The sequence below is a fragment of the Hyperolius riggenbachi genome, chromosome 6 (assembly GCF_040937935.1).
Source record: "Hyperolius riggenbachi isolate aHypRig1 chromosome 6, aHypRig1.pri, whole genome shotgun sequence".
Lineage (NCBI taxonomy): Eukaryota > Metazoa > Chordata > Amphibia > Anura > Hyperoliidae > Hyperolius > Hyperolius riggenbachi.
The window spans coordinates 224,055,891-224,081,720 of NC_090651.1; the positions used below are offsets into that span (position 1 = coordinate 224,055,891).

The following is a 25,830-nucleotide window of genomic DNA, read 5'->3' on the forward strand; positions in this document are numbered from 1 at the left end:
TTCTAGTTGGAGGGGATTTCCTCACAAGTACTTATCTGACCTGGCTGAACTTTAAGGCCTCGTTCACATCTGCTGCGCTGAGAAACGTATGAAAGCGCTTGGTAAAAAATACATGCGCTTGTGCGCGATTCGTGTGCGTCTCTGTGCGATGCGCTGCGCTTCTTTTAAGCACGTTTGCTTATTGTAACAGTAGCAGTTGTCAATAGAGCTTTGTTTTTATTAGACATGGGCCGAACGGTTTGCCGGCGAACGGTTCCGGGCGAACTTCGGTGGTTCGCATTCGCCTGGACCAGGCGAACTTTTGCGGGAGTTCAATTCGCCCCATAATGCACTATGAGGGTCAACTTTGACCCTCTGCATCACAGTCAGCAGGCACATTGTAGCCATTCAGGCTACACTAAGCCCTGGAGCCCCCCCCCTTATATAAGCCAGGCTCCGGCGGCCATTAGCCTCACTTGTGTGCCTGCTAGCCTGCTAGAGACAGACTAGGGACAGCTGCTGCAGACTTGTTCTCCTAGGGACAGATTAGTTAGGTTCTTGGCTGCTTAGCTTGCTCCTGGCTGATTATTATTGCTTTTATAGCACCCCTCAACAGCTCTTTTCAGAGCTCATCCTGTAATTTTTTTTTTCTGTGTCAAACTGACACTTTTGTTGCATGCACAGCCTTGCTAATTTATAGTGTGTGTGCCACTGCCAGCAGCCCAGCACATTCAGTGACTACCTGTGTGTGTGACAGGGAGCTCCACATTGTACTACCCAGGATTGCATATACCCAGTACCTGTTGTGTTTACTTAACCCACCTCATCACTGCATATACCTAGCTTTGTGTTGAGTGAACCCAGCTCACTGCATCTAAGTACCTTTACTGTTCAGTGAACCCACCTCACTGCATCTAACTACCTGTTGTGTTGAGTGAACCCACCTCACTGCATCTAAGTACCTTTACTGTTCAGTGAACCCAGCTCACTGCATCTAAGTACCTTTACTGTTCAGTGAACCCACCTCACTGCATCTAACTACCTGTTGTGTTGAGTGAACACACCTCACTGCATCTAAGTACTTTTACTGTTCAGTGAACCCACCTCACTGCATCTAACTACCTGTTGTGTTCAGTGAACCCACCTCACTGCATTTAAGTACCTTTACTGTTCAGTGAACCCACGTCACTGCATCTAACTACCTGTTGATGTTGAGTAAACCCACCTCACTGCATCTAAGTACCTTTAGTGTTCAGTGAACCCACCTCACTGCATCTAACTACCTGTTGTGTTGAGTGAACCCACCTCACTGCATATAAGTACCTTTACTGTTCAGTGAACCCACCTCACTGCATCTAAGTACCTTTACTGTTCAGTGAACCCACCTCACTGCATATACCTAGCATCCCCCCGAGATGGATAAAATGGACAAACCAGGTAGAGGAAGAGGTAGAGGCAGACCCAGAGGAAGGCCACCAGGCATCGACAGGTCTGTGTGAGGTGGTGTTGCTGTGATTTCGTGTGGACCTGTCCCAAAATACAGTGCTCAGAAGAAGGCACGTGACATCACTTTCCAAAATTGTGAGGATGTGCTTGAGTTTTTAACACAGAACACCTCATCTCCCGCAGCCACCAGCGCTGCAACAAGCACCACATCCGCTGCATTTGACACTTCACAGGAGTTATTTGGTGGTGGTGGTGAAATCACTGATTGCCAGCCACTACTGCAACAACAAGAAGAAGGCGCAGGTACACCACCTCATACGTCTGAGTTAGGTGGCGATAGTATAGAGTCTTTGTCGTCTGATAGCGCGGGTATGGTGACTCTGAATGATGTCAAACCAGTCGGCATAAGAAACCCGGATTTTTATCCGATTTCAGAGAGGTCTTTGCATGTTGAGAATTTCCAAGATTTGGTGGAGAAAGATCTCCTTGATTTGGCTGGCAACTTAACTGGTGCAGGTCCATCTAATATCACTGCTGCGGAGCGACTAGCCCTCAGGAGTCTGCAGAAAAATGACAAAATTGTCATCAGAAACGCAGACAAGGGGGGATCTGTGGTCGTTCTCGACAGTGATATGTATAGAAATGAGGCTTTAAGGCAATTGGAGGACAGTGACACATATATGGTCTTGAAGACTAACCCCACTGTTGATTTCCAGCAGAAGCTATTCAGCCTCTTATCTTGTGGTGAAAGTATGGAAATATTTGATCATAAAATGTCGGAATATTTGGGGGTTAAATCTCCTGTTGTGCCCATCTTTCACCACTTGCCAAAGATCCACAAGCCGGGCTATCCCCCAGAGGGGAGACCCATAGTGGCGGGCATTGGCTCTCTGGGCGAGCGCCTGGGTTGTTGGGTGGACTCTCTGCTACAGCCCCTTGTTAGGCGATTGCCGGGTTATGTGAAGGATACAAAACATTTACTAGCCAGCTTGGAAAATTTCCAATGGCAGGACAATTACTCGTGGGTAACCATTGATGTAAAGTCCTTGTATTCTTGTATCCCACATGACCTGGCACTTCAATCCCTGGAGTTCCATCTTACCCGTTATGCAGATTATCCAGCCGACCTCTGCACATTCATCTTGATGGCCGTCGAGTACCTCCTGGCCCACAATTACTTCATGTTTGACGGCGGGTTCTTCCTCCAGAGGCAAGGCGCCTCCATGGGCGCCAAACTCTCACCGTCCCTTGCTAATCTTTACATGGGATGGTGGGAGGAGCGCTATTTGTTTGGGGGAGCCTGTCGTCTGCTGGAAAGTGTTGTGTGGTACGGGAGGTACATCGACGACCTGTTAATCATATGGAATGGCAATAGTGCGGAGGTCAGGTCTCTGGTTGAATATTTTGGTAGCAATAACCAGAACTTACAGTTTACTTACTCCGTGGGTGAGGATTCCATTAGTTATCTTGATTTGACTCTTAGAGGTGACCCCATTCAGGGCGTAATTGTGACTACTACCTACAGAAAGCCATGTAGTGGTAACACTGTTTTGAGGGCAGACAGTTGCCATCCTGCCCATACCATACGTGGCATACCTGTGGGCGAATTTGTAAGAGCGAAGCGGAATTGTTCCGACTCTTGCAATCTAGAACACGAATTGAATGTGGTGGAAGCTCGCCTTAAGGAAAGGAGGTATCCAGGATGGTGTATTAAACGGGGTAGATCCAGAGTGGACAGGAGATCTAGAATCGACTTAGTTAATACTCCAGAACCCCATCAAGTAGAACCTTCCAGACCCACCTTTGTCACAATGTATTCATCTGAATACAAGAAAGTTGTTGATATAGTTGCTAGATACCTTCCAGTCTTACAGGCGGATAGTGGCCTCACACCAGTTTTACAAAACGGAGTCAGGTTTTCTAGTAGAAGAGCGCCAACTTTGGGACAGATGTTGTCCCCTAGTTTATTTAACTCTGGGTCCACCTGTAGAACGTGGTTGTCAACTGTCGGCTCCTTCAGATGTGGTGTGCCGACCTGCAGATATTGTCGTGTACATGGCAGTGCCAAAGTCGCCGTCTCTCTCTCAACGGGCCGAAGTTATAACATCAAACAGTTCATTAACTGTGGCACTAGATATGTGGTGTACCTCATTACCTGTGCGATTTGTTCCCTGCAGTATGTGGGGTGCACCACCCGGCCCTTCAGGGAGAGGATAGCGGAACATTACTTGGGTGCAGGTTGGCATACCTCTCACATCAGTAATGTGGCGAAACATTTTCGGGAAGTCCACGGGGGGGATATGACTAATTTTTCATATTGTGGTATAGAGAGAGTCATGCCGTCCACAAGAGGCGGCGACCTGCGCAAAAAACTATTGCGGAGAGAAGCCGAGTGGATATTTGAACTAAATACTAGAATCCCACATGGCTTAAATGCCAGGTGGGACCTCACCACTATTACATGATTTTTTCTCTCCTTGCTCTCTGAATGTATACCCCTCATTATTTGTTTATCTTAAATCTGAGAACGCTGTTCCTTGTTTTATAAATAGTTTTAACTTTACATTTCATGTAATTTTATTTTTGTATATTTGCATATGTGTTTTTATTCTGCACCTGCCCAGGTGACTCCGCCCGTGCGGGTGGGACCTGGGGGCGGTAACCTTGTGCAGACACTATTTATATGTCCAGATGGTCATTACTCTGTAAGCTATGATTAAGGACAGCTAGTCCGAAACATGTCAGCTATCTGATGTTTGCCTCGGATGTTTTGGATATGTCCAACAATAAAGGAAACCTTCATTGACAAGTGCGGACCATTTCTTTTTGCTTATGATTATTGGACTTGCTGACCAGGTCGTGCACTGTCGTGGAGTGTGGTGAGATGTAGCGGTGTTCACTCTACATATAGTTCCAGTATAGAGTCTATAGACGTAACGTGTGAGGAGGGGGATGATGAACCACCTGAAGTTGGTGCAGTTAAGGAGGTGTCTGAGGAAAGCGAAGCTGGGCAGGAGGATTATGATGACGATTATACGGATGCCATGTATGTTCCCAGTAGAGGAGATGACTAGGGGGACAGTTCAGAGGGGGAGTCAGAGAGGAGTAGGAGGAGACGACTCCATGATAAAAGCAGAGGGAGCTCGTCCTCAGAAACAGCTGGGGGCAGTGTCCGGCGCCATGTATCGCCAGCTATGGACAGCCAGCCAACATGCCCTTCAACGTCAGCTGCTGATGCCACCGTAGCGCCATCACCCCAGGGGGGTTCAGCGGTTTAGACATTTTTTAACATGTGTGTCTCAGATCGGAGCAAAGCCATATGTTCTCTCTGCCAGCAAAAATTGAGCCGTGGAAAGGCCAACTCTCACGTAGGGACAAGTGCCTTACGAAGGCACCTGGAGAGAAGGCACAAACAGCTATGGCAAGAACACCTGAGGAAAAGCAGCACCCAAAAGACAAGCCACCCTCCTTCTCCTCTTCCTCCTTCAGGTGCATCGTCTTCATCCGCTTTCTCCCTTGCACCTTCACAGCCACCCTCCTCCACACCGCCTCTTCCCTTGAGCGGTTCCTTCTCCTCTGCCCACAGCAGTACCCAGCTGTCCGTAAAGGAAGTATTTGAGAATAAGAAGAAAATGTCTGCCAGTCACCCTCTTGCCCGGCGTCTGACAGCTGGCGTGGCGGAACTATTAGCTCTCCAGCTATTACCATACAAGCTGGTGGAGTCAGAGGTTTTCCGTAAATTTGTGGCCATTGGGACACCGCAGTGGAAGATACCAGGCCGCACTTATTTTTCACGAAAGGCCATACGCAAACTGCACCGTGCAGTTGAGAGGCAAGTTGTGTCATCTATTGCGAAGAGGCAGGGCCGCTACATTACGTACACAGCCCATTTGGTCAACCTGGTGACAGATGGCAGCAAGCAGGGAGTACGTGGCTGCGCAGCAGACCGACTTGTCACACCTCCACGGCTTGCAGGCAGGCCTCCAGCCACCTCCTCTCCGCCTGCTACCACCTCTTCGCTGTCGTCATCCTCCTCCTCCTCCTTGGCTGGTGCCGTGATCTCCTCTCCAGCTACACAGCCCCCGCACCCCAGGGCCTATGCTGCATGCCAGGTACGACGGTGTCACGCAGTTTTAGACATGTCTTGCCTGAAAGCGGAGAGTCACACTGGAGCAGCTCTCCTGGCTGCTATTAACAAACAGGTGGAGCAATGGCTGACCCCGCACAAGCTTGAGATCGGCAACGTGGTGTGTGACAATAGCAGCAATCTCATTTTCGCATTTAATTTGGGAAAGCTGACACACATACCCTGCATGGCACATGCGCTGAATCTGGTCATGCAAAGATTTGTGTCAAAGTACCCAGGCTTAGAGGACGTCCTGAAGCAGGCCAGGAAGTTGTGTGGGCATTTCAGGCGCTCTTACAAGGTCATGGCACGCTTTGCGGATATTCAGTGTAGAAACAACTTGCCGGTGAGACGCCTGATTTGCGATAGCCCGACTCGCTGGAATTCCACCCTGCTGATGTTCTCTCGCCTGCTAGACCAGGAGAAAGCCGTCACCCAGTATCTGTATCATTACAGTACAAGGACACAATCTGGGAGGATGGGGATGTTGTGGCCCAACAACTGGACACTGATGCGAAATGCATGCAGGGTCATGGAGCCCTTTGAGGAGGTGACCAAACTGGTGAGTCGCGCTGAGAGCACCATCAGCGACTTAATCTCCTACGCCTACTTCCTGGTGCGTAGAGTGGTGGATACAGCTGTGGAGGAGCGTGAACGAGAACAGTTACGGCAGCAGGAGTCGTGGGAGCGATTTTCCCTCCGAACCCGATGTTTCCACAACACCTGCGGCAGCACAGAGGGGGGAGGAGGAGGAGGAAGAAGAGGAGTCGTGTGGGGAAGGAGAGAAGTCAGACTCTGATGATGATGATGAGGAAGGTGTTTCTGTGGAGGAGGAAGAGGCGGCGGAAGAACAACCGCGGCAGCCGTCACAGGGGGCTTCTGCTGCTCCACGTTCCCGTGGTATTGTTCGTGGCTGGGGGGAGGAAGAGGAGTTGCATGCCGTCACTGAGGAAGAGCAAGAGGAGATGGAGAGTACGTCTGCATCCAGCTTTGTGCAGATGGCCTCTTTCATGCTGCCCAGCCTGTTGAGGGACCCCATATCAAAAAACTAAAGGCGAATGACCTGTACTGGGTGGCCACGCTACTAGACCATCGGTACAGGCACAAAGTGGCGGACCTGTTACCAACTCAACAGAAGGCGGAACGGGTGCATCACTTGCAGAGCAAGCTGTCGATGATGCTTTACAATGCGTTTAAGGGTGATGTGGCTGCACAACGCAATCAAGGTACCACTGGCAGTAAGGCCAGGACGCTCCAGCGATCTTAGGGTGATGTCGGACATGTGGACATTCTTTAGTCCAACTCCTCGCCATAGTCCTTCCGGATCCACCCTCCACCAACGCCTGGACCGGCAGGTAGCCGACTACCTGGCCTTGAGTGTGGATGTAGTCACTGCGAAAAGCGACGATGAACCCTTGGACTACTGGTTGCGCAGGCTTGACCTGTGGCCAGAGCTGTCCCAATTTGCCATCCAACTTCTCTCTTGCCCTGCCGCAAGCGTCCTGTCAGAAAGGACCTTCAGTGCAGCTGGAGGCATTGTCACTGAGAAGAGAAGTCGCCTAAGTCACGACAGTGTTCAGTACCTGACCTTTATCAAAATTAATGAGGAATGTATCACGGAGGGCTACTGCACGACCGAAGACTATGTCAGTCCCCACACACAGCAGCATCTCTGCCTGCAGGCCACTTGCCTTCTCCGCCACCACCAACAGGGTCCAGGACTCTAGGCGGATTCCTGAATTTGTAAGGCCGCTGCTAGCAGCGGCCGCTACACTGATTTTTCTGGTGCGTGTACATGCCTGCCTAATTTTTCTGGCTGCACAGCGGGTGGCTGCAACAAAAAAACAAAAGGCATGTATATGTGCCCATCCCCCTCCGTGATCATTACCTTGCCGCGGTGAAGGGGCTTGCGTATCACAATGAAGCAATGACCGCCGGCTATTTGAGTGTCTCTGGTGGGGGTGGCACACAAAAGATAATAAGGTCGTTGCTTCATTGTGGTCAGACCAAATTTGATCAGCTGGACAGTCACTGTTGTTCTATCATTGAGCTACCACAGCCCGGAGACCATATGGGCTTGAAAACCGCCACGGCCTACACTCTCGCCACGGTGCGCACCAGTCCAGCACGGCCGTCACTACGCAAACAGCTGTTTGCGAAGCGTTACACAGTGAGTTTGGTGTGCCAGTGTGAAGCAGAACTCTAATTACACTCCCTGATTGATGTATACACATGCAAGATGTTTGAAAGCACTTTAGGCCTGCAATTTAGCATTCAATGTCATTTCTGCCCTTAAAACGCTGCTTTGCGTCACATCCAGATTTTTCCCCGGGACTTTGGGCATGTAACCCACTCCGCCATGCCCCCTTCCAGGTGTTAGACCCCATGAAACATCTTTTCCATCACTTTTGTGGCCAGCATAATTTTTTCTATTTTTCAAAGTTCGCATCCTCATTGAAGTCTATTGCGGTTAGCGAACTTTTCCGTGAACCGAACCTTCCGCGAACGTTCGCGAACCGAAAATCGGAGGTTCGGCCCCTGTCTAGTATTTATATGTAAATGTATTTTTTTTCCAGTTAGGGGTAAAAAACGCATGCGCTTCTATGCGCTTGTACGCGCTTCTATGCGCTAAAAAAGTGCACCCATTCACTTGCATTGATGTGCGCTTTAGGGCTCAATGCACAGAAATGCATGCAACGTTACGTTTTTGTAATGCTGCTCAGCGCAGCGCATAGATGCGAACCAGCTACATTTAATTACATGGGAAAATCATTACCTTGCTGAACGCACAGAGCAGTGCACTGTGAAAAACGCATAGAAACGGCCCTGATGTGAACGAGGCCTTATACTGCACCAGGTAGGTTCCAGCAGAGAGGTGAGTGGTGTTATTTCTCTTATCTACAAATAAAATAAAAAGCTTTTGATTTTTTCTGTACAAGCAATTATTTTTATTAAATTGCCTTAAAATGTGATTATTTTATAGTATCTTGTGTAGCCATCTTAGTCTTCCATGCTCAATGCAAAGCAGTATGGATTTTCTGAAAATGGTTGCTAATGTATCAAATAGTTTGCAATTAGATATTTCACCTGCTATCATGGAAGGAGAGCAGCAGTGTTTCATTTGACTTGCACAGCAGAAGGGAGAAGATGGCACTGCTGTCCTGACTAAGGAGGAATGGAGGGCAGCTGACTGGCCAGTGTGCTATTATGTTGAGCTGCAGCATGTCATGTGAGAACATTAAATGAAGAAGAGTAAATTGTCGGGTGCTGTGTGATCATTCCAAATTAGAAGGGCATCCTCACAAGTTTACCTCAGGCAGCAAAAAGTCTAAAACCGGCCCTTAACTCATCTATATCATTTGTACCAGTAAGCACAGAGGTGATATGCAACCAGGGATAAATTACATTTGGGTTTGCGTGTGTGACATTGGGCCTTAGCCCTGTGCACTTGGTAGTGATGGAGAGTAGCTATTAAGGTTTCATGTGTCTTGCTTATGTGTCATTTTTATTGTGAAGTCCCAGCCTTAAACGGATTACAAAGCGTACTCTTTATGCTTGGTACACACACCATGCAATTTCCCACCAGATAGATGGGTCAAATGATGATTTTCAACTGGTCCAATCTATTTTGTATAGACGTGATCGGAAAATCAATTGGATAAACAATCAGAAATCAGATCAGACCTGTCGGAAATAATTGATTTGGCCGTCTATCTGACGGGAAATTGCATGGTGTGTACCAGGCACGAGTCAGAGACACCTGAGTTTATAAAAGCTGTAAGGCCCAGTGCACGCCAAAAACTTCTAGCAGATCTGCAAAATGCTAGAGGTTTTTGGAGCAGATTTCAGAGCGATTTTAGGCATGTTTAGAGACGTTTTCTAAACATGCCTAGCGTTTTTTGGAGCGTTTTTGTGTAGCACATTACAAATACTGTTACAGAACAGCTGTTACTGAACAGCTTCTGTAACAAAAACGCCTGGAAAACTGCTCTGATCTAGATTTTTACATTACACTTTAACATTGAGGCAGAAACGCTTCAGAAATCAAAAAAATGCTGCAACCCCCAAGGTTGCGTTTGTGGAAAAAACGAGCCGCTCTGGTGTGCACCAGCCCCTTCACTTTCATTAGCCAAGCGGTTTTACCACTGTAAGTGTTTTAAAAAACGCTCCAGAACCGCTCCGGTGTGCACCAGCCCTAATTGTGCTTCACTAGGAGGTATACTCATTTTCTTCTTCACATTATAATTGTACTTATTTCCATGTGGATGGGAGTGGATTGTCATGCCTAATAAAATATGTGCCCAGGAACATACGTATCTTTTGCCCCCAAAGTACAAATGAAATAAACATAACTCATACAAGACAAAAAGCATCTGTAATCATGTTATTATAACTAGTAATTGTGGTAACTCCTGTTTTTACAGCTTATACCCGCATTTCAGGCAGTGGCTCCTCAGTATTTTGTGGATGTAGTAATTACCGGTTTCAGGTACAGTAATATTAACAAGCTTTAAACCCTTTACAAAATATAGATATTTACCTATGTTAATCATGTATTTAGCAACATTATAGAGCCCAAATATGTTCTGTACTGCTAGTGCTACATAATGAGCATTGACCCATTCACATCAATTTCTGCCTTAGGACCCTTTCACATTGATTTCATTGTGTTGCGTGATAACTGACAATATCATCCCATTGCAAAGCAATGATATTCCTATGGGGCTTCCACATTAAATCTGGCACTGTGCTTTGTGTTCCGGCAGGGTCAGGCACAGCAAGTTGTGCATTAATCAGGCAGCGTGTGCATTTCCAGTTGCAATGAAGCATACTTTATTGTACTGTATGCTTCACTGTAGAGTCGCACCTCCCATGTAACGCGTGTAAGCAGTGTTGCATTGCAATGGCATCACAACGCAATGTGCACGATGCAAAAGGACCCTTCGGAGCTTACACTATTGTAAATGTTCACTTGTCTGATAGCAAGTTGATGGGCAGTTAAATAGCTTATATAATAGCAAATATATCGGCGCCAAGGAACAATGGAACCGCCGCTGAGAAGAACAATGTCCAAAAGTTATGAAGTCAGGCATACATCAAAGGTCAGCGCAGGTTTAGAAAGTCATTGTATGTAGGGAATGATACATTCTTCACCACAATATATCAAATGCTGAGAGGTAAGTATCCGCCAAACATCAAAACAAGAAAAGGCTTACCAGCTCCCAACAACCCACATTATAAGGTTGTAAAATGGCTCAGGTCACAGATAACATCAAGGGAACATCAGACGTCGTGAAGATCCAGTGGACATCCGTATGGAGGTAAAGTTTCAGGAATTTATATAGGAAAACAAAAACGGCAATATCTAAGCGTAACCCGTATATTTAGATAAAATTTCTTTAACCATTTCCACCGCCCGGACGTGAAGCTCATGTCCGGGCGGCAGCTCTGCAGCACGCTCCTGCCAGCGATCACGGGCGCACCCCCGCGTCCCCGTTGTGTCCCCCCGTAGCCCTGGGATCAGTGAAAGGGAACATGGTTCCTGATCACCGATCCCTTTCCCCCGCAGAAAAACCGAAGCGCTCACCTGTGAGGCTTCAGTTCTTCTGCCCGGACAGATTTCCGCATCCTCCTTGTACTTCCGCTTATCGAGAAGTACAAGGAGGGAATCCAAAAACGAAGGTGGCCATCTTGTGGCCAAATAGTAAAACTACAACTACATATTTTTTACATTACAATCTACACATTTTACAACATTAAAAATTAACTGTTTATGTCCCACAGCAAAATATTACCCAAATAAAATGTTTAATGGTAAAAAAAAAAAAAAAAAATTACAATTAAAAAAAAAAAAGACATAAATAGTTACCTAAGGGTCTGAACTTTTAAAATATGCATGTGAAGGGGTATACTACAAACATTTTTAAAATTATAAGCTTGTAAATAGTGATGGACGCAAAACGGAAACAATGCACCTTTATTTCCAAATAAAATATTGGCACCATACATTGTGATAGGGACAAAATGTAAATGGTATAATAACCGAGACATACGGGCAAATAAAATACATAGGTTTAAATTATGGTAGCGTGGATTATTTTAAAGCTATAATGGCCAAAAACTGAGAAAGAATGAATTTTTTCCATTTTTTTCTTATTAATCCTGTTAAAATGCATTTACGGTAAAGTGGCTCTTAGCAAAATGTACCACCCGCAGAAAGCCTAATTAGTGGCGGAAAAAAACAAGATATAGATCAATAAATTGTGATAAGTAGTGATAAAGTTTTTAGCGAATGAATGGGAGGTGAAAATTGCTCCGATGCATAAGGTGAAAAATCCCCGCGGGCTGAAATGGTTAAAAGGCAGTAGATATAAAAACAATAACTCACATACGGGGCCCATAAACTGGGAACCCCGGAAGATTAGCACGCATGTAATGGTCAATCGTAGATCAATAGACAATGGTGCCGCCTGTTACCTTCCCGACCGGTTTCGCAGTCTTGCGTCATCAGGGGAGAAAACAAATTAGCTTTGCAGTGCAATAAGCAGTTCAAATGCAGCAAGAGATCAGTATAGCAGAGTTTAATGAAATACTGTACACTAACTGATACTCCCACATCAGGTCTTGGTCAAGTACCGTAATAATCATTCCATGTTTGCACTAGCATTTGCGTATGTCGCGTGTGTTTTTTTTATGCATGTTTTTCAGGATGCCATGCCATGCACATTTAGGGCTCTTTCATATGGGCAGCTGAAGCTGAATTCAATGCCAAATGCTCAGTACCGACGGTGACCAGATGGTCCCCCCATGGAGTCACATTTAAGCACAGCCACAGCCGGCATGATGCATCACGGGCAGCACGGTTGCCTAGTGGTTAGCACTCATGCCTTGCAACTCTGGGTCCCTGGTTTCAATCCCAGCCAGGTTAATATCTGCAAGGAGTTTGATGTTCTCCTCGTGTCGGTGTGGGTTTCCTCCGGATTACCCCCACATCCCAACAACATACAGATAAGTTAATTGGCTTCCCCCTAAAATTTGCCCCAGACTACAATACATATACTACACGATACATACATAGACATATGATAATGGTAGGAATTAGACTGTGAGCTCCTCTGAGGGACAGTTAGTGACAAGACAATATACTCTGTACAGCGCTCCGGAAGATGTCTGCACTATATAAATACTACATAATAATCACGGATAAAGCCACTGCATGTCACGTGCTGACTCGCGTGGTGTTACAAACATTGCCATTTGGCTTTACTTGAATTGCACCCAAATGGTGCTCGTGGGTGACAGATGGGACGCTGAACTGACCAACAAGTACACAGGTCAGCCTCCTGCCTGAGAGAAGCTTTGTTTGTGTGAAAACGTGCATTTCCCACAGCAGCACAATGTACAATGTAGAGAACAACATTTCCCACAGCAGCACAATGTACAATGTAGAGAACAAATGGTGTCCGTGTGAAAAAACGCATCGTATGGGAACCAGTAGAGGTTGCAGAACATGTTCGCTGGCGAACGTACACTACGTGCGTGCTCACGAGTAGAGCGAACGATGTGGGCCATTCACGTTTGCCCTTTACTTTCCCATAGTGCCATTTCTTTACCCTTCACCCTGAAGTTAGGTGGGACAGGACAGCCAATAAAGACATGATTACCACTTGGGCCACTCCGTCCCCTATAAAAGGCACGGTCCCGGTGGCGATTTTCATTCTGAATAAGTCAATGTAAGGAGAGGTGCTGCTGCTGTGTTATTGGCGATATCAGTATGCCAAAAAAACCCTTAAGAAACTACCTGCCAGACATTTGTGACAATACCCCTTTGCTGATCATTGCCTGCTGTGTGGTCAATGCATACTGCTACCGAGTCACTTTAACACCTGTGTGACCGTACTATAGTCCATAGCCAATTCCTGTTTTCTCCTGAGTTTTCTTCCAGGTCATATTTCACATCTTGTGCAAAAAATGCTTTTTAAAGTGAACCAGAGGTGAAAATAAACTGATGAGATAAACAATTGTATTTATCCTCCTACTCCTAAAAATGACTTTTTTAGGCATCCAGACATCCAGATTATTTTATATTTAAGCAGGGCCGGGCCGAGGCAGAGGCGAGAGAGGCTCCAGCCTCAGGGCGCAGTGTAGGAAGGGGCGTATAACTCAGTCAGCTATCATTCCCCTATTGAATTTGAAGCAGAGATAAATAAGAAAAGGGGATACAAGGTTTTAGGGGGTTTGGGGGACCTGGAACGCCTCTTAGTCTAATAGCAATCAGAGTGTGATGGCTGGGGTGAGAGAGATGGAGGGGCGCACTTTGGTGTCTCTGCCTTGGGAGGACCTTGTCCCGGCTCTGTATTTAACCATTTAGAAAGTAGATTGAATGTTTTGTTGTCTCTGCTCAGTTGCAGTCTATTAAGTGTCCCTAAATGAAAATGCATGAACTATATTGACCCTTTTCTCTCCCCCTCTGCTCTCAGGAATATGTAGAAAAATGTATTCTGCCAGGAAAACCTTTATGGCTGTAATTTGCTTATGAGTGATGTTTACTATATTCCTGACAAGGTACCGACAAGACAGAAGCTGTCACTTAAAAATTAACTCTTTCAGGCAGCAAAATAAAACAAGTAAAACAGCCTGGTTATTAATATGTTTAGTACTGAACATACACGGTTATCTCATCATGTCACATGTTGACTCGGGTACACTTTAAGCCACCAGCAAGCAGAAAATACTCAAAACTCTAATAACACTTTTTGTGTCTACTTTTGGTAGTTTTTCAATAGTGCTGAAAAGTTATTTTAAAGAGAAGTTGAAAAATTATATCCTAAAAGAAAACTCAGCAGAAGAGGTTGATTGCACATGGCCTGTGTGCTGTAGTTGATCGCTGTGTAGCCCCCCCCCCCCCCCAACAAAAATATAGATTTTGCCAATACCCTAATACCCTTTGGCTGGTCACTGCCTGCTGTGTGGTCACTATGTACTGTTACCATGTCACTTTAAGATGTGACCACACTGTGTTTTGTAGGCGATCTCTGTGTGAAAAAATAAAAAAAATAAGATTTGTGACAATACCCCATTGGCTGGTCACTGTCTGCTGTGTGATCATCGCATACGGTTTCCATGTCACTTCAACTTCTGTATGATTGACCGTACTGTGTGTTACATCATGTACCACTTTATGAAAGATGGTGTTCATAAGTACCCCTATTGTAAATAAAACACTCCATATTTGTATATACAGTACATGCTTTATAAACACTTATGTTTTTAACCCTTTCTGGACCAGCACCCTCTGCCCCCAGAGGGTGCTGGTCCCGTAAATCGCCGCATCCCGATGAATCGCCGCAATGATCCGCCGCTCCCGACGAACACGCCGCTCTGTCCCCGCCGCAGGCTGCTCTCTCTGCCGTCGCTATGACGGCAGAGCGCTGTGCGCCGGTCAGGAGCCGCTTTCATTGGCTCCTGACCCTGTCACTCCATGTAAGCCAAGCCGGCTTACATGAATGACAGGGCCAGGAGCCAATGAAAACGGCTCCTGCCCGGCTCACAGTGCTCTGCCATCATAGATGCGGCAGGGCATCACATTGTGGCGGGGGCAGAGCGGACCGAGCGACGGGGACTGGCGGGGGCGCGCGGTCAATGGGACCTAGAGTTTACGTCCTGTCAGGACCGCAGCGCCCCCTGCCCGACGTAGATGCGCACTCGCTCGGTCCGAAAGTAGTTAATCAACAAAAAAATTGATTCAAGCTTAATTAAATATGTGATTAATCATCGTTTTTAAATCCCAAACTCATTGTTATAAGATGACCATGATATGTTGAAGTACCACCCAGGGCCGGATTTACCACTAGGCACTGTAGGCACGTGCCTACAGGCGCCATGTGATCAGGGGCGGGAGAGTAGCAGCTGTGTACATGCCGCTGATGTCACTGGCCGCCCCGCTCTGCAGGACATCCGCCCCGACCATGCCAGTGAAGGAGCGATCGCATCTGCAGTCCTGTCTTGGCTTCCGCCCGCCTCAGGCCTGCTTCAGGATGTAGGAGGAGCTGAAGTGGAGGGCCAGGAAGCGGAGCAGAAGGGGGAAGTGCCGAACAGCCGGTGTGTGAGTACCATGTGGAAAGGAGACCGAAGAGATCGGCACAGAGTTCTAATGCAGATGCAGCCTGTGAGTACAAGCATCCACCAGCCAGAGAGAAGCTGCGAGTCAGACAGTGACTGCAGCGATCAGATTTGCCTACTGTTTTTACTCTACAAGACTGCCGCTCCTCATGTGAAGTGACGTCCTGTAGAGTAACAGTAAGCAAACCCGGCCGCTGCAGTCTGAATCACAGCTTCTCTCTGGCTTGTGGATGCTCAGTCACATGCTGTATCTGTGTTAGAGCTCCGTGCCGTTCTCTACCTCGGTCTCCTCTTACTGTGCACTGCCACTGCATTCTTTAAATGCCAACAGCTTTCCTGATAGCGTTCCTTGGAATCATCTTCTTTGCATGTAAGCACTGGCAATGCTTGGTTCATTCACTTACTTCCTGCTGTTTGGCTATATTCTGTTACTTCATTGCTGCACTGGTGTTTTTAAAAATTTTAGTACACTAATTTTTGTTCATGTTTTATGCACCTTATAACATGTTTTGTGCATCGTTTAAGGTTTCTGTCTAAGTTATGTATGGTATAGGTCGTCCACGCAGAATTTTTGTAGGGACTACTTTTAATTCATGGTACTAGTGGTATTTTCGACAGCGTTGTTCACTTTCATTATTAAAGCTGCTCAGCTTTGCAAGGAGTTGCCAGATGCTGTATAAATGTGCCTAATTGGTATATTTATATATTTCCATGCCCTGGCACCATTGGTGACTTTTTTAATTGTTTTTACGTGGTGTATACTTTTTCCGTACAGACTAATTATGTAAGATTGTCCCTTAGATCCCTCTGATTGAATCTGATCAGAGAGGGATCTTTTCCTGCTCACACACTGCACACAGATTTCCAATTGATTTCAGCATGAAATGTATTGGAAATCACCTTGCTGCCCCCCCCCCCCCCAGTGTAAATGGTCCCCCCACACTCCCATGTGCAGTGTTAAAGGGTCACCTATCACATTGCAGCACAAGACCTGGCTTCCGCCGACTACCATCACTGCCAGTGCCTGTACAACGTGACACCAGGAGCATGTAATTACATCATGCATGTGGTTTCAGGCAGGTAACGGTAACGAGGGACACTGGAGAAGGCCGGGATTTGTGACTGCATGACAGGTGAGCCTTCAACACTGGCAAAGGGGGGCATATACATTTTAGGGGACTGTGGGTTGTCGGGATATTTCGATTGCCGTTTGTCATTACCGCCGTGCATGCAAATTGAGCCCCTGCAACCAAGATTTTCCAGCATGATTGATCCTTTTGACCGGAAACCGATGGGCTGACTGCATTGCGCTACAGATTCTGATTCTCCTTCGATCTGATAAATATATCGGATCTAAAAGCTGATCAGCACGCAAGATCAAATAGAGTATGGCACCCTTAGCTGAACTGATTTTTGGTTGATGGTGTTAGGTGAAAAAATAGTGTTTACAGGTGTACCCTAATGTCACTGACTTCTCCTCCAACAACAGATTGAAACTGGACCAATCAAATGCCATTGCAGCTGATTTTGATTGCTCCACTTTCAATCTGCAAACTTACTGACCATCCATATTACTGACCGCCACCTTCCTATCACTAAAATCTACTTCTTACTACCTGCCTGTGATTAGACAGTATCACATTTTTTGTATTAATGGTATCATTTCCTAGTGATTTATATTCTCTGTTGCTTGTTGGTAATATTGGCCTAGGTTTGGTTAATTCTGCACACTGTCATTGACAATGTCTGCATACTGTTGGTATTCCATACTTGTCTTAGAAATATCTGCATTTCCTTGTGTGGTTTTATTTCATAAGAAAAGGGACTATAACAAGGGGGTGTGGCCTGTGCTGAGAGGCGGAGTTTAGGGCGCCAAAACTTTTGTGCCTATAGGCTCCTGAGCTGTAAATCCGGCCCTGGTACCACCAGAAAACTAAAAACTGAGTTTTCCCCCAATAAAAGTGCACTTTCCCTTTCAGCCCTGTAGTTAACAGGACAATACAAAGACCATTTATCAGATGTTGAAACTGAGATTGTTTATTACGTTATGAAACATATGTGCTTATTTTGAATTTAATACCAGCAACACGTTTAAAAAAAAGGCTGGAAATTACTGGAAATGTTATGTAATGGCAAGACAAATACCTGGTGGGACAGCTGACGACAGGTCAGTAGTAATACGATTGGATATAAAAAGCACATCCAATGGTGGCCATACATGGTACAATTTTTTCATACAATGAACCATTTACCATTTCTATGTAGTATAAGGCTACATTAAGTGAATATACTGAAAGGATAATTCATGCAGTTCCCTTATATTACATAGAAATGGTAAGATTGTATGAAAAAATTGTACCATGTATGGCCACCATAAGAGAGGCTGAGTCTCTCAGATGTAAAGACAAAGGAAGGTATACTCAGGTGCTCCATTGAGCAATTGGTGGATCCTAGAGATGTGGAAGTGTGAGGTGCTGCTCTGTGGACCGAAGGTGCATATAAGCTGTAAAGCAAAGGGAGAGAGACACACTCAGGGGGTATACAATATGTTGTTACAGCCACCAGTGAAATTATCTCACCTCCTCTGTTGGCTGAAAATGCCCATATGGGTATTTCAGCAACAGCACTATGTAGAAGTTAATTTCACCTTGGGCGCACTGCCAGCACACAGCTTCACGCCACCCACGGATCAAGGAGAAAACCCTTGTCTTTACAGCTTCTCAGATGTAAAGGTGAGAAACATTACACCAATTTAGAGTGTATGACATACTGCCCTCATCTGGCAATAAGGTTGTGTAGCATACAGCCTTACAGCCTGACTAGCATGGGCTTCAGTAGAATTCTGACAGTCCATGCAATTTTGTAAAAAAAAAAAAAAAAAAACCCTAAACGATAAACATCAAACTTTATACTTTTTTCCCCAGCCAAGGGAGCATAATCGTAAACAGCACTGTGACCTATGGATACCCCAATAACCAGACAGGAATTGACTTCATCAACAGTGACCTAGAGACAGCAGTGAACAACTCTCTGGTAAACACCATCCCAAAGCTCAGTGTGGCAGTAAACTCAACTGTTTCAATACGTGGTATCACTATTACTCCACCTACTGTCATGAGTAAGTACTGTCATTCTTCTTGTAAAAATAGTATAATATCCTCTTGTTTTCATTTTGTGTGGACACTGTTGTATTGCATCTGTGAGGAATAACAGCAGCACGCTGAGCATAAGAAATATAAACATATACTTCAGGTGTTATCATCAAGGTCCAAATCTCTTCAAGGCCTTGCATTTTAATTGGCAATTTGGAGACAGCTGTAGCAGGGAGTGAGAGAACAATTACCGGTAGTTTTCATCGCCCCATTTTACGGAGTTATGTTATTTAAAAAAAAGGACAGTGAGTGGGCTGTCATTAGTGTCCTTCACCTCCCTGTGTCAGTAACATTCACTCTAATAGACTGACAAAGACTGCATTATTTATAAAGATGAGTTTTTCTGCACCCATAAAATAGGTTACTGAAAGACACCACATCAATGAAGCATATTTCATGATCATAATCAAAACTCCAGACCAAACTTTAATTTCTTTATTTTTAGTTTTGAACAGAGTTAGGACCAGTTGGAAGTTCTTTCTTTTGCTGCCAGTGTATCCAAAGGGGTGAAATCCAATGAATTCCTGTCCTACAGATGCTATTCCTCCTCCCCACTCTATTAAAAATATTTTTTACAAAGCTGTTTCTATCGGAGAGGTTCATCCACTTTCTGTCTGGAAAGGAAATAAGCATTTTGTTTCCCTTACAGGAACACTGCTAGCAGTAAAAATGAAAGAAAAAGAAAACAAAAAAACAAACAAACAAAAAAACTGTGAGCCTCTTCCGCCTCATTAAAAAAATAAAAACAGTAATAAAAGTTTTGTATAGTTAGGAATTGTAAGTTAGGAATGGATTTCAATGTTGAGAGGGATGTGTCAGAAGATAAGTTGCTGAAGTTCAAACACAGCATCAGAATGGGGAAGAAAGGTTTACTTGACTACTCCCCTGCTACTGACTAATTATTCCAAATGGACTTAAAGTGAACCTGATACAATTCAATTCAGGTTAGATACATTTCTAATTAGAGGGAAAGCTCTGGATACCATATAGCCATCGCTGTCCTCGGTCCATCCCGTTCTTCCTTCGCCATCCCCTGTTGAAGTTATCCGACCTGCTAGCTCAAATAGCTCTTCAGCATTTCTCGGGTAGCCTCAGGGAAGTGAATACATTTGAAGATGAGCTCCTTTGCATTGCACATGCGCAAGTCCAGGCTCACACTTGAGCAATAAGGATGTTCTCTCCTTCACAAGTACTCTGGCACGCAATTGCTTCTAAAGGCTGACCAAGGAGTTCTGAAGACCCAGCTGGTCACTTAATTTCAACGGGTTGTGGCCCATGAATAACAGTACGGACTGAGGCCCGGGAAGGCTCTATGATATGCAGAGCCTTCCCTCTACTGAGGAATGAAGCTAACCTGAAGTGAGATTTCTTTAGGTCCTGAAGATATTCTTGCCAATATATTAAATGTTAGGTGTTTATCATCACAAAGAATTGTGGACCACCCAGAAGAGGCAGTGTTTTTTTTTAGCAAATAACATTTACTAAATATTTTGGAGGATTTCCGGATAGTTGGTGTACAACCCAAACAAAACCAATTATCATATCTGAAAAGATTTTGCATAGGATGCCTTCAATATTACTGTAAGAGGGACTTTTATGCCCTTTACTGGAAACCCATGGGAAAATCATTTTAACACAAGGACAAGAAGAGATTAGTTGAGGCAGAAAAAAAAATAATCAAGACAGGTAAAATGATATAAACTGGATGTATAAGGATAAAGTATTCAAATTATTTTTATCAATATTAACCAAAAAACTACTGCTAACAAGCAACATATGGGAACATAACTAGTAAAGATATAGCCTACCTGCAGTGATAATCTTTTAACAGCTATACTCACTAAAGAACTCTGAATTCTGAAGGTAACTTCAAAGGAGGAAACATTGTCATTCTACTTGTGGTTCTGTAAAGATGTATATGAAACACAATTACTGATATATAATTCCCTGGTGATGTACCTACTTCTTCCAGGTTGTATATTGGGCACAACCCTAACTGGGAGAAGGCTAGGTTGTAATAAACCAAAATAAGTTGCCTAATTGCCTTGATTCTCAGAATCTGATCTCACATCTTCCCCCATTCTGATGCTATATTCAGTCATGTACTAAGGGAAAACAGTGATGCTGCATTCAGTCATGTACTAAGGGAAAACAGTGATGCTATATTCAGTCATGTACTAAGGGAAAACAGTGATGCTGCATTCAGTCATGTACTAAGGGAAAACAGTGATGCTATATTCAGTCATATACTAAGGGAAAACCGTGATGCTATATTCAGTCATATACTAAGGGAAAACAGTGATGCTATATTCAGTCATGTACTAAGGGAAAACAGTGATGCTCTATTCAGTCATATACTAAGGGAAAACAGTGATGCTATATTCAGTCATGTACTAAGGGAAAACAGTGATGCTATATTCAGTCATGTACTAAAGGAAAACAGTGATGCTGCATTCAGTTATATACTAAGGGAAAACAGTGATGCTATATTCAGTCATGTACTAAGGGAAAACAGTCAAAACAGAAGATTCCTTCAGTAAATGAGGTGGAATAGAATAGTCAAACGAAATTTACCCAGGTCAGTTACACTTAAAAAATTTCTTCATACGTAATAGTTCACACTTAACTGACTAAAAAAAAAAAAGAGAGATCTTCAGTGTTCGATAAAATGTAGAAAAAAATACATAAGGTATATTCCATTTAACTATAAAGTATAATTTCCTGTCTTGTGACACAAGGCTTGCTTGTTTCTGTACCACTTGCTTGCTTGCAGCAGACTTTTTCATCTATGCTGCCTTTCTATGTGTCTTGTGTTTACAGATGTTGAGGAGCTGAAGCCATATGTGACCTGTGCTTTGAGTTATGAGGGATATGAAGTGGCATGTAATAATCAGACCTGTTACTGTATTGGTCCGTGCTACATTAACCCAGGCTACTGCAATTACAATGGAATATGCTACAATGCAGTCAATGGCTCTATATGTCAGTAAGTAGTTTCTGTGTATTTTACGGTGCGTAAAATGTGTTTAGTCTTTTTTTTCTAAATTATTAGTCATTACTTTCTGTATGCCAAAATCCCACCTCACTCTCTCTTCAGTGTTTCCAGGGACTGTGCTTCTGACCACGTAACTCATATGCTAAGTACACACCATACAATTTTCTGTAATGCTGGGGATACACGGTACGTTTCCCCCTTATCAATCGAGCCGCTGATGGCTTGATTGATAATTTCTGACAGATCCAATGACCCGCCGGATCGATTCCCCGCTCGATCCCCGCGGGCGGACAATAGCGGGGAGTCGAGCGGAAGATAAGGAAGCGCCCGTGGGGATGAGCGGGAATCGATCTAGACGGTGGCGGGGACGCACGGCCGGAGTCGATCCGGCGGCTAATCAAGCCGCCGGGTCGACCCGTGTATCCCCAGCTTTAGATTTTCTGTTAGAGTTATCTGCCAGATAGATAATTTCCAACGTGTTGGGAATTATCTATCTAACCATCTATCTGCCTAGCAATTAGGCATTGTTCTACTCAGCAGGAGATAACCAGAAGACAATGCAGCAGAGATAATGACCAGTCTCTACCAATACTTTACAGAAAATACTCTAATGCTGGGAATACACGGTTCGTTTTTGCCTTCGTTTAAACCTTCGTTTCGATTGTGCCTTTTGTCCTTTTCGATCCCGAAATAATCGGTCATACGGTTAATATCACCACCCACGGTTTCGTTTTTTTTTTCGATTCTGATGGTTTCGTTTTTCCAATGATCGAAGGCTGCAAAGAAACGAAACGAAAATCCCTTTTTACAGGGACGGACTAGCATAAACGAATATATAATCGATCTGAACAGCCATCAAGCCTACCAATGGCTCGATTAGATGGATAAAGAGAGATAATATCAAACATGTTCGATCACTAGTCGTTCGTTTTTGGGGTCTATTAATCGAAACTATAATGAGATTATGACTATTTTCACATACGTTTTCAACACTCGATTCGTTTACCGAACGAATCGAAGGTTTAAACGAAGGCAAAAACGAACCGTGTATTCCCAGCATAACAGAAAATATAACAAAAAAAATCTAACAGAAAATTGTATGGTGTGTACTAGGCATTAGAGCTACAGCAGTCAGCAAGTTTTCCTCAAAACAGAGCATGGGCATAACTATAGCCCCCGAGACTTCTGATGTGCTGGAAGCTATGGGGGGCCACCCTTAGGCCCCTTTTACACTTAATCAGTTGGTATGCGTTAGTGTGCGTTAGTATGCGTTGGTACGCGTTAGTGCGTGTTGGTACGCGGTTTTTGCATAGCAGTGCATTGGGAAGAAGATTTCAGTTAAAACGCGTTAAGTGTCAAAGGTGCCATAGGAAAACAGGGGACTTACTTTGAAAATCAGTTTTCTTTCCGTTTTAACTGAGAGCAACTGATTAAGTGTAAAAGGACCCATAGCTTTTGCACAGTAGCGCAGGAAGCAGGGTAATATTTACCTGCTCTTGTGCTGTGCTCTGTCTCCTCTGTTTTTTCTGGCAGCTGCAGGCTCACTGCTGCATATTGTAATTCCAGCTCCAATACATGTCATGTGATCGGGAGCCAGAGGATGGCAGCATAGAGTATGTGGGAGACCTGACCCAGCCTTGAAGCAGGTTCATATTACACATGTTGTGGGGGTTTTGGGGGGTAAAGATTTGGGGAAGGAGTGTTAAATAAGCTACACTTACCGGGGGTGCTGCATTGTCTGGGCCGCAGGGATAAGGAATTGGGTTCAAGGAAGGGGTATCAGTGTTTTAGTTGCGCCCCAGACAGTATGCTGTCAGAAGAAGAGGTTCGGTGGTTATTGTAGGGACTAAGAGCACCTAAACGAGAAGTAGAGAGAAACCAGGAGCCCAATGGTGCAGTATCATTAGGTATAGGGGGGCAAAAGTATAAATTATTATATAGTACATTTCCTGCAACCACCATATAAGCCTGTGGGGAATTCACCATCCCCGATTGCTGCTCCAGGTCCTGCCGGATACTGGACGGTCGCTCTCCTGTAGTTCAATACACTTTCCAGAAAACTGTAAAACTATTGCCTCCAAAGGAGGTATGACTTTTAGAGCAGTGGGGTAGAGGCACCCAAATACAGTATATGGGTGTTATTACTTAAAAACATAATATGTAAATGAGAGGTAATTATTTACCTCTCCAGAAGAAACAGACACCAGTTCAACTGGAAAAATATTTATTAAAATTGTCAATGCATTTCGTGGGTCATGGACCACCCCTTGTGGAAACGAGCCCTTACTAGGCTCTCAATTTCCCTGTGTGGACACTTTCATCTCACAGCACATCCCCAGTTATTTATATAGAGGAACAAATTGGGACTGCCAGGCTGTTTAGCACTAATGCACCATCCTGAGTCTCCTTATCTCTCTTCCTCCCACATCTTATGATCATATGGATGCATATGGAGAACCAGTAAGGCTACAAGACATGAGGAGGAGGTATGTATCCTACATTCTACCGCCAACACTACAAGAAGAGAAAAGGATCCCCAGCGCCCCCTCCTACCCCAGCAGTGCAGTGAACCAGGTTCCTGCTACCAAGTTGTCTACTCCTAGATATAGAACCAACAGCCTTCACTGTAGATAGCCACATCTCTTGCATATCTAAGACTTCAACTTGGGGTAAATTATCGATGCTTACTACTTCTTGTGCAGGGGCACAACAGATCATGATCCCCCTCAGACATTCACACCCCCATGGTAATCCCACAACCAGGAGTTGCCTCAGCAAGGACTCATTTAAAAAGAGCAGCCACCATGATTCCTCCCACCTACAGCAAGTGTGGTCTCAACAACACCAGCTCTGCTCTTGAGAGGCAGCACTTGCATTGTAGTGGCTGGATAGTGTTAAGGGCTCTGCCTCTGACACAGGAGACTTGGGTTTGAATCTTGGGTCTTCCTCATCATTAGGAAGCCAGCACCTATTCAGGAAGCCAGCACCTATTCAGTAGGAGACCTTGGGAAAGACTCCCTAACACTGCTACTGCCTATAGAGCGCATCCTAGTGGCTGCAGCTCTGGCGATTTGAGTCGGCCAGGAGAAAAACGCAATATAATTATTATTATTTTTTTTATTGGAAGGAGGGGAGGTAAGAAGTTCAGTTGGTCCCTCTCACTTCAGGTGGCCTTCAAGATGCAATAAATAATGTAACTTCAGGTTTGCTTTAATGGGGCACTATGGCGAAAAATTGTAAAATTTAAAATATGTGCAAACATAAACAAAAAAAGAAGTATGTTTTTTCCACAGTAAAATGAGCCATAAATTACTTTTCTCCTATGTTGCTGTCACTTACAATAGGTAGTAGAAATCTGACAGAAGTGACAGGTTTTGGACTAGTCCATCTCTTCATAGGGGAAGGCTTTTATTCTTTATAAAGATATTCCCTAAAAAGTATTTAAACAATGATGCTAGCCAGCTTCCCTGCTCGTTGTACAGCTTTTTCGCAGTTGGACAGAGCAACTGCCACTCACTAAGTGCTTTTGAAAATAAATAAATCCCTGAGAATCCCCTATAAAGAGATAGACTAGTCCAAAACCTGTCACTTCTGTCAGATTTCTACTACCTACTGTAAGTTACAGCAACATAGGAGAAAAGTAATTTATGGCTCATTTTACTCTGGAGATATGTACTTCTTATTTGTATATGTTTGCACATATTTTAAATTTTACAATTTTTCACCATAGTGCCCCTTTAAAAGAAATCATGAGACTATTTTAAACACTCGCTGTTTCCAAGTAGACTCCAAGTCTATTGTTCCTGCTACACTATGAAGCTAATTTTAGGTACATGCCTACAACTCTACAGTCACTACAGTATTGTGCTTTAGGGCTCTTTTACATCATACACATTTTTGGACATTTTCTGATGTATGCATATTTCACATTGCATATACCCGTATATCCTCGAATATAAGTCGACCTTGTGTATAAGTCAACTCCAATATTTAACCATCTTAAGCTGCAA

General features: G+C 44.5%; 1 protein-coding gene across 1 annotated transcript in view; it reads left to right on the top strand.

The window, feature by feature from the left end:
* The window catches only part of LOC137522660 (mucin-17-like), a 68,473-nt gene that overhangs the window by 23,156 nt on the left and 19,487 nt on the right, over positions 1 to 25,830 (top strand). The window contains exons 3-5 of the mRNA XM_068242733.1: positions 9,976 to 10,040; positions 18,598 to 18,791; positions 21,646 to 21,811. Coding sequence (XP_068098834.1) covers positions 9,976 to 10,040; positions 18,598 to 18,791; positions 21,646 to 21,811 — 425 coding nt within the window. The remainder of the gene's footprint in view (positions 1 to 9,975; positions 10,041 to 18,597; positions 18,792 to 21,645; positions 21,812 to 25,830) is intronic.